We start from the raw sequence: 9,952 nt of genomic DNA, 5'->3' as shown, positions 1-9,952 counted from the left end.
CACATTATACGAAGTGTAAAACCACATTTCAAGAGGTAACTTTTCTTCACCAAGAATGCATTGTACAGCTGTCCGTATGTAGACTTAGTAACTTCGTTACTATCACCCTCATTATAGCACACAGGGCAACCATGATAAAAACAGCCCTGAAATTCAAAAGCGGTGTGTGTACCATCAACAAAAGCGTAACCATCCAAAAAGTACTGCCCTACCTGCTTTTCACCACCTCTTAGAGCGTGTTTTATAGAGATGCCCTCTGAATGTTGAACATACATAAGCCATTGTATAGCCGGTGTGGAATAACGTTTCTGTGTTTTATGATAGTTATCAGCAGGCAGAATGGCTATTGTGTCGGTTGGTAGAAATTTAAATCTGTACATAGCCATGCAGACAGAGGCCAACGTGATGAGTTGAAAGGGGTCAATGCATTTAGTCACTATAACGTGCTCCTTCTTACGTTGGCAATATTGTCTCACTTCTTTTCTAGTCATTTGCATAACCCGCTCTCTGTAACACTCACAAGCTTTTCTCAAAATCTCCACATCCTGTTTGCAATAAGTTTTTAACTGGTCCTGAAAATTAAACGTATCATGCTTGTGCTCTTCATACCAGGCCAAGACTTCTTTTTTCTCACCAGCCATCATGTATTCCACACCATAAAACTCTATGTCGGGCATGGGGCCTACATAGCTCTGGTTTGTTTCTGTGTTCAAAAAATGTGGAAAATGGCCTTTAGACCCTGAAAAGCCCATGGCGGCAGGCATTTTACTGAGTTTCATAGGTATGAAATTTAAAGAATCTATGAATCTCATTTTTAAACCCACCAGGGTCACACACAGCAAACGTCCCCCTTGATTCACAATACGCATTTTCAGCTTTTCTCTGATCAGTTCCTGAACAACAAAATAGGTATCATACCTACCGGCATTATGCGCTATGAAGGTATAGCCGGTAAATTTACCGCTGGTGAAAAACAGTACAAAATCGCGTGTGCAGTTTTTACCACTGAATTCCCAGGATGTTGGACCGTATAACATTGTTGCATAAATGTAATTGGGTATGTGGGTGCCGGTCTCCTGCATGCATTCAAAGTCATAAAAAATGTACTTTTCTGTCATTTGTTTAACACTGTAGGGCTGCATATAACAAATATGACTGTCAAATCTGGAGACACAGCCCCCACAAATGCTACACTTCAGACCACTGCACTTATGCTCCTCACCATTGTTGACAAAACGGTAACAAGAGTCACAAAAAGATTTCACCCTGCAGAAAGCTGTATTATCAATCGCTAAACGTTTATGTTCTTCAAAACAAACAAATGATCGGCAAAACACACGACAACGGGGGCACCTAGGCTGTTCACCAACCACCTCTCCGCAATCTGCTCTTTGACAACTTTTGCAAAACTGTACACAACCGTGATTAAACTTGTGGGTATAGACTGAACAACATCTCTCACAAAAGTAAGTAGTACCAATAAAGGCTTTCACGTTCTTAATACCATAATAATGGTTTTCATGGTGTAAAACAAACACAGTCTTCTCTTTAGGGGTTTGGTCAGTATGATAATACTGCCACTTTCCACGGTCGTGATACAGTACTTTAATCGTGGCATCAAAATAGTTTTCAAACATTGTTATCTGACTGAACGACACCATTTGACCGTCTGGTATGCTCAAATCCTTATGGGTCTGACAAGCTTTTGCCAACAAAACATGGTCGTCTATGTCTTTACCTGCCAAAAGAGCATGCAGACTAGCTGCTAGACAAGCATTAGCGCTATAATTGTTAAAATCATAGAGCCATTGTTTCTTACGTTTAATAATCTGGCTGTATGTAATAGACTTCAAAATCCTTCTAGCACCACCACGCCTATTCTTGATTACAACGACAGCAAGTTTGAGAGAATTGCAGGCCACACATTCGGCGTTGCTTTGTAAAGCATTTGCAATGTTGTTCAGAAATGTTTCAGCATTAAACTCCTCTCTAGATTGCTTAGCTGACACAACTGGGTGAAACGCGCCCCCGCCATCGAGTCTAAGCTGAACAAAATCACCCGGTTCTATGTCAGTAACTATCTGGGACAGCAGTTCCTGAATAGCAGAATGGATAACACGTAGCGCCTCAACAAAGCTCTGTATTCTGTCAAGATTTACAAACCGAAAGTGATCAACATATTCCAAACCATTAAAATGTACTAGCTCCCGACGGTGATGGAAAACATGGTCTAAAAATACAGGGGCAGAGCCACCCGGCCCAGAAGCAACACCCGTGTCATTGTCTGGATCTTGTGAGGAACTGTCCGCTATGGAGCTGTCGATCTGTTCACACGTGTCATTGTCTGGACCTTGTGCGGTACTGTCTGCTATGGGCCTGTCAATCTGCTCACTACCGACACACGGTGTAGAATTACCAGGTGTATGTAGCGTTTGTGCGTTAGGCTGATGAATGTCGACAGTAACAACTTTTTGTGTTTGCCTTCGCAGTGGTCTGTCTCTTTGATTGGGGCTTGTTTGATTGTTCGGGGGCCCAGGAGGTATAACATGTTTGTTAGAAAGCCTCTTTTTTCTAGCGTGTAGAGAACGCCTGGCTGTATGTAACATCTTTATAGCCCGTTTTAAAGCTCTAGACCTTTTGCTCAGACGTGTTTTATTTGTTTTTTTCAGGAGATTGCCAGTAATACCACTACCCAACATACATAGTCATGCATTGTCACAGCTATCTTTTTCATATAACACCACATATCTCATCAATTTGTCGTGCTTTTCACGTACCTCTCTTAAAGCGGCGGCATTTGAGGGTGATGGTATGGCTGTTTGTAAAATATAACTGTTCCAAACACTACATAATAAATCATTTGCCATAGCACTCACGCGATGATTGTTACTTCCCAAATACTCCAAGTCCTCCTGCTCTTGTCGCCCCCATAGGGCATAGGTTATAAGTTGCGGGAGCTGTGTTGGTGCGCTTGTATTTTCTGTTGCATTTGGTGAAGATCTTTCCCATGGGCCTTGGGTTATAAGCGGCGGTGTGTATGTAGGGCTTAATGCACTTGTTGTAGGGGTTGGGGCTGTAGCGGCCATTTCTGAGGCATCACCGTCTATTCTTTGACGTTTGGCATCAGGTGTCGCAAATATTCGTCTCTTTAAATTGTCTGTCTCAGCAGCTGCTGTGGGCGTGTCCTGAACGGCGTAAAAAGCGGTGTTTAGTCTTTTGTCTATTGGCCCACCCCCATATTTGAGATGCGGTGGGTTAGTTGTGTTTTCACAAATCGGTGATAGCGGCGTTGTCCTTATCGGTCCATTATTCCTTTGTTGCGTAGTTGGTTCTCTCATGACAGTTGATGTTGTGGGTTGATTGACCATTGATGGGGGTGTCTGTCTGAAGGCGGACAGCGACGCATTAATTCTTTTGTGGTTCTCTTTTAATTTTTTTGCTACAAGTAAAAATAAACAAAATATAAGAATTAATTACGCCGCCAATTTCCCAACCAGACACAATGCATTAAAGCTTTTAGATCTCATAAAAAGAATCACATTACATATTTCAGCTTAGATAAAACATACACTTACGTGCATTAGGAGCGGCGCCGCCAGTTTTCTTCCCCTGCCCTCTTCCTTTTGGACATGAATTCGGTTTACTACGTCTTTTTTCTGCGCATGATTTCGGTAACCCACTTTTTCCTTCTGCAAGTGCAAATTAACAAAATATAAAGCTCTATAGACAACACATTTACTCCAAACGATATTTCACATTAAATATTACAGCCTGCATAAAATGATACTTACGTTTCTTAGTTTCTGTCACTGGTGCGACCTCTTCCTGTGTGACTGTTTGTGTCACCGATCCGTCCTCATCCTGTGTATCTGTTAAGTCAATTAGGTCGGATTTCACCACAATCCTGCAGGATGGCATTGTAGTGGTTGTTGTGCCCGAGGATATTACAGCTGGTTCGGCATTAGTTGTTACAACCCTAAAAGGGTCTGGAACTAAAATGAAAAAAATAATAATTAATAAAATAAATATAAATAGGTCATTATACGCAAACCATAAGGCTATTTACTGCGAGATATACATATTTAAAACACATTTAGCAATTTTAAAAAATCGTAGCACGCGCTTACTGTTTATTTCTCTCTCTGGCGCATGATTGGCAGATTCATGAAAACTCTCAAGCACACTCTCTTCATCGAACACTATAGTAGAAAGAAAACAAACATTTTTTTTTTTTTTATAATTGTAGGTGGCTATTCGAAATTAAAAACAACACTGTACTACCAAAAACAGCATTCGTATGTAAACTTACACATCTGCGAATCTGGAATGTCATCATAATAACCGTTCCATGAGCTGTCAGGAAAGTATTGCGCCATCTATAAATATAAAAATGGATGCTGTAATTGTCCAACATATTATAGCAAATTACTAATATTGGGTACTACAGCCATAGAAAAAAATACAAAAGCTTATAGAAACCTATAAGTATTCTGTACACACAAATTTTCCAACAATATCAAAAGCCAGGCTATTTATCGTTGCTATGTGCGTAGAAAAAAACACAACAACCATAAAAAACATTAAAAAAAAACAAACATAAAAAAACATAAAAAATACTACATCCCTAGAAAAAAATTAACCACAAAGCATATATAGGTCTATAATTGTTTTGTGCACATATATTACCGTTTTATACGCACATATCTACCAACTACATAAAATATAGCTATAAATTATAACGTATATACACACATATAATTATGTTGCAAAAATATTTGAAATCAATAGATATATATATTTGTGCTTGGGGGAAAAACAGAACAAAACAAAACAAAAAACAAAAAAAAAACCTATATAGGTCTATAATTGTTTTGTGCGCGCATATTTACCAACTACATAAAAACATAGCTATAAATTATAAAGTATATTGAGGAAAAAGAAAAAAAACTAACCTTCTTTCCTTAGCTGTAGAAAGTTCTAAAGCACGCGTTTTGGTAGTCAGCGGTAAACGATGTCGATGGGACCTTTGGTATTCAAGGTTGCGACGGCTTTGAGTGTTTGCTCCAAGCTGTAACTTTAGCTTTCTTGGTCCGTCTTATTTATGCTAGGTCTATCATCTTATCTGAATTCGGCAGCCAATAAAAAGTGCCCTTTTATTTTGTTGCGTAAGCTACAACCCCTCTGCATGCTTTTTGCTGAGTGGTCTAGAAGACGTGCATGCTTTTTTTTGCTGAGTGATTGCTGAGTAGCCTAGAATCCACGCGGGGGGTGCTTTTTGTTGCGTAATTGCTGAATGGTCAAACACACTACATAAATAAAATATGTTATATTCAAAGGGGGTATTCTCTTTGCTGAATTTGTGATAACCACACAAACTGTATAGAGATATTTTATTTCTCTATTAATAATTGTATTGACTACTTTTCAGATTATTTAAAAACTTACAGTGCAAACCTACACACACACCTTTTATTAAAAATATTAAATATACCCACAGAGCATCTTAACTTTACATGTTGTATGTAATTGTGGATAAATAAATGCTATTTTATTGGCTATTAGTAATCCCATTTAATTTAAAGATTGATTCTCTATTAATAATTTCATTGACTGGCTTTCAGATCATTTAAAAACCTGCCAGGTAACCCTAAACACGCCTTTTATTTAAAATATTAAATATACCCACAGATGATCTTAGTGTTATATAATTTTGAAGAAATAAAGGCTATTCTCTATTAGTAATCACATATAATTTAAAGATTGTGCACTTTTTTTTTTTTTGCCCATGTCATATTTTGCTGAGTGTAATACAAGCCTTGTGCTTTCTTTTTGCTGCGTGTGGGGTATTGCACAACCTGTATATAGATAGCCTATTTTGCTGTGGATTGTGTTTTTTTTCACAGTGACACCCTGTGTGTGTGTTCTAATAACTTAAAACAACTCCCAACCATAAGCTCAGAGTAGATAAGAGGTGTTATCTAAAAATACTGATCTTGCATTTTGCAATGTGTAGAGGGTTGCTGATGACAGAACAAAAGACAGACCCTCAGATGTGATGAAATTACATTTTTTTTATTAACCAAGTTTATTGTACATTGTCAAAATAGCATTCTGTTCATTTAAACACATTTATTGTACGTTGTCAACATAACAAACACATGATTGATTGTAGTAACAACAGTTCATTTTACTTTTTAATCTACGACCCACAAATGTTTGTACAAAAGCGTCATTAGTTTTAAAATTATTGTCAAATTTTTTCAATAACCCTTCTAGCTTATATCCTCTGGCTAGGTGATGGAGCATATAAACGCAGTAATGCCCGCACACAGCGCTATCTGTAGACTGCAGCTGTTTATTGTTATAGGTGATACAGTCAGAATTCCTGTTTAAGAACTGTATGAAGTCCTTAGGAAAGATGATATTATCTGGCGACAGTCCATAACTGTCAAAAAAAAGTGATGTATCCTCGTTCAATAACATTATTAAAATCCAGTGCTGCCCCCAACGCGAAGAAGGATCTGTATTCACAATATACGCAGCGGGTCTCTGAACGATCTTATATGTCGGTAAAAAATCACACGGTATTACACCTCTAAAGATTCGTCTTGCGCAAGAATCGGCTTTCACAGCGTTCTCGATTTCAAAATTATTCATTATTGTTAATAATCATATAGAACTTCTCTTTTATGGTTAATTTCAATAACGTTATCGTTTAAAGAGTACACAATCATGTTCAGGGTTGTTGGGGTGGGGTCGGAAAAACGTAGTTCTGCCCTCAGGTTACCCATTTTTACTAGAGAAAAATGCCCTGACCCCGCTTCTTGATCCGGCGTTGTGTCAAACGCGAACAGGGTGTAACCATTCATGTATTCCGACCTGTCAAACGATAGTGCGTTGTCAGCTTTTTGTTTGCCTGTGATGTGCACCAAAGACATGTATTCTCGGATGGCGGCTTCTGCCTGAAAGTTAGGCTGGAAAGGTTTTGCAGGTATCTGTTGACCGTCTAAATACAGGCAGGCATAATTTACATTATAGTGACCGAACCGCAACGGATTCCTCTGGTAACTTCCAGAAAATTCTTCATTTCCTACCAGAGCGAGTATCACGATTTTTGGTATATTGCCGAGAAATAGATTTTCATGGTTGGAAATTCGTGTCCCGGCCGGTATGCTGTATACTTTGAGACACGCCCGGTCAATGGCGTACTTTGCGTTAGCGGTTAACAGCGCCTGGCTGTGACCGATCCTCACGGCTGGTGAGACTTGAACCCTTTTAATATATAACGACGCTGTTTGTATCTGCACTTTAAACGCCTCAGCTTCGGCACTCATAAGGCAAAAAGAGTCTTTATTCCTGGTGAGTTTAATCTTCAGGTCTAATCCATTCAGGACCAGCTTTGGCTGATTAAAGACATCGGCGTAAATTGGACCCACTAGTTCGACGCTTCTGGACCGTGTTGTAAATTGCGCTCTTTTGATGAAGCCTGCATTGTTACCGTCCAGCGCACGGTCATCAAAATGTCCCGCTGTATCCTTATAGAATAAACCGGCTGTAAACTGTGTCGCCAAAGTCTGTGCGTTATAGTTTAGAAGTGTTTCTATATAGGCTCTGTAGGTATACAGATTATCGCTTGTAGATATTAATCGATCGCCGAGTGATATATCTAGCTGACTGAAAAGACTGGCTATAGGGTAATTAACCAATGCTACACGAGCGCCATCTTGCAGGAGCGTGTTGTCCGCTTTAAGTATTCGGCAGGTGATATGTAGCAAGGTATTATTTAAGTCGTAATAATATTCGCCGCTTCCGGATATAAAGAATTCCAAGGGAGTGCCGTCAGCTATTGCGGCGATAGGTTGTATTTCTACATAAATAGATTTTTCAATACTTGTTTGTGTCGGTGGTATTTGAAAGATATCCAATTCTGATTTGGCATACTCGGTCGAGCAGTCGTGCACGAAAGCCATGTCGCCGATTAAAAGATGTCGCCTGGTGAACGAGCTGGTGATTTCTGTCTTCTGCGCTTCTTGCGACCATTGGTTTTATTGAGAAAAGGTGGAAGAACTATGCTGTCAATATGTCTTTTTCGTTTACGTTGTTTTTTGCGTATATACACAACACCTGACCCGTCCTGGTCTTGTTTTGGCCTGTTTATTCTATCCAACACCGCCGTTGACACTGTTGCGACAGCGTCTTTGGCGATATTTCTGGCTGCGGTTTTCACATGCGGCTTTACAAGTTCAATGCCTTTTCTAAACAGAGGAACAACCCTACGGAATAACCCTCTGAATAGACCTGCTAGGCCCGAACCATGCATAAATTCCTCTCCCTGGAAACCTTCCAATCCATAGCCCGCTTGCGCCAGGTAATATCGCGTGTAGATATTCGGGTCTCCATACAACTTCTGCGACAACATTTCAATTCGCTGTTACGCGCCGTTGTCTGAAATGAAGTCTCACAACGGATTTTCCGTACTTAAACCTAACAGGTTTCCCTTGATCGGTTTGAATTGAAATGGTTACTGAATCGAAGTGGTGCTTGCAGAGCGGTATATAGTCGGGTCTGCTGTATCTTTGTGTGCTTATCCCACCACCTTTCCCGCTGATTTCAACGGTCCTTAGTAATTGAACGTAGGCATCCCCTACTAGCTGATGTTCTATTATATCTGTGTACACAAAGAGTGTATAAAATCCTGCTCTGATATCGGGGTAGAATATTTTGGTGTTTTGGGGTGTTTGGCCCTGATCTGGTTGGTAGTAAGGATGGTGACCGGCTTTTAGAAGTTTCAGCTGATCAGGTGTTGGTACAGGTAAACCTAATATATGCCCCAATTTTTTACCCGGTATGAAAAAGTGTGTGGTTGAATTATACAGGCTAACAGTTCTTTCCGCTTCATCATAGGTCAATTTAATCTGGTCCAGGGGTAGCTTTGCTTTTTCGAGTCTATGATTAACTCCTTTGATAAGATCGTCGATAGTGTGATAATACCCGGCTCTAACATAATAATCTCTTAACGGTTCTCCACGTTTCCCGGCGTGAAAAATACCCTCGGGCACTTCAAAGGTATACCATGAATGCGGATACTGTATTTCGGTGATTGCTACTTCCCACGCGCCACGAAGGTCCACAGATTTAGCCAATTTAGTTGTATAGGTTGAGATGGTATTCTCTGGGTAAATTTTTGATGAGGCATTGCATGGTAGTGTAATAAAAAAGGAATCCGTCTGCATATTTTATATTTCGGTCAGCTGGTTTTCCGGAATCCACTCGTTGAATTTTTCAGGGTATCCGAGCCACTTAACTAGGTACAAATTTTTACCCTTCACTCGTTTTTTTCTTATAATTTTTTCTATCCGATAAATTCTGTTTTTATGAAGCGGCACTTTTTGTAGCTCATCATCATAGAACGATCCCTCAATGACTTCCCCAGCCAGATCTCTCAACTTATAAAGAGGCCTGAGACCTCTGGTGTTGATAGCTTGTATTGTAAAGATCTCTTCCGTGTAGCTTTGCTCATAACCTTTTGTAAATATACTTTTATAACAGGAAATTCTCACGTGGTCACCAACTGCAAGCGCCGGCTTAATCTTTTTAACACACGTATAATCTTGGTACAGATTTTTCCAGATTAACAAAGAATTGTTTTTTGTAACGGACGCCGGCTTGCATCGTATAGAGGAGTGGTATGTGTTATTATAACTTGTTAAGCTGTTTTGTAAATTATCGATGTATCGGTATGTATTTCGGTGTCTGAGATAGCGCCACAGCTTGGTTTTCAAAGTGCGATTAAAACGTTCTACGATGGCTGCCTTGACTGTGTTTGTTGTAAAAAAATGTTTTATTCCACGCTCTGCACAAAGCTTTTTCATAGGTTTATTCATGAATTCTCGACCTCTGTCGGTTTCTAGTTTTCTGGGTATTCGATCGCTAGTGCGAAATATGTACTCAA

General features: G+C 39.7%; 1 protein-coding gene across 1 annotated transcript; it reads right to left on the bottom strand.

Annotated features, from left to right (window-relative positions):
- Nucleotides 1–6,662: 6,662 nt before the first annotated feature.
- Nucleotides 6,663–7,970, bottom strand: LOC137527393 (uncharacterized protein F54H12.2-like). Its single transcript, XM_068247906.1, has one exon. The coding sequence runs from the start codon at nucleotides 7,968–7,970 to the stop codon at nucleotides 6,663–6,665; it is 1,308 nt and encodes a 435-aa protein (XP_068104007.1).
- Between the last annotated feature and the right edge of the window lie 1,982 nt (nucleotides 7,971–9,952).

Source organism: Hyperolius riggenbachi, chromosome 8 (genome assembly GCF_040937935.1).
Source record: "Hyperolius riggenbachi isolate aHypRig1 chromosome 8, aHypRig1.pri, whole genome shotgun sequence".
Classification (NCBI taxonomy): Eukaryota; Metazoa; Chordata; class Amphibia; order Anura; family Hyperoliidae; genus Hyperolius; species Hyperolius riggenbachi.
The sequence above is the reverse complement of the archived record's forward strand: the minus strand, read 5'-3'. Positions and strand labels throughout refer to the sequence as shown.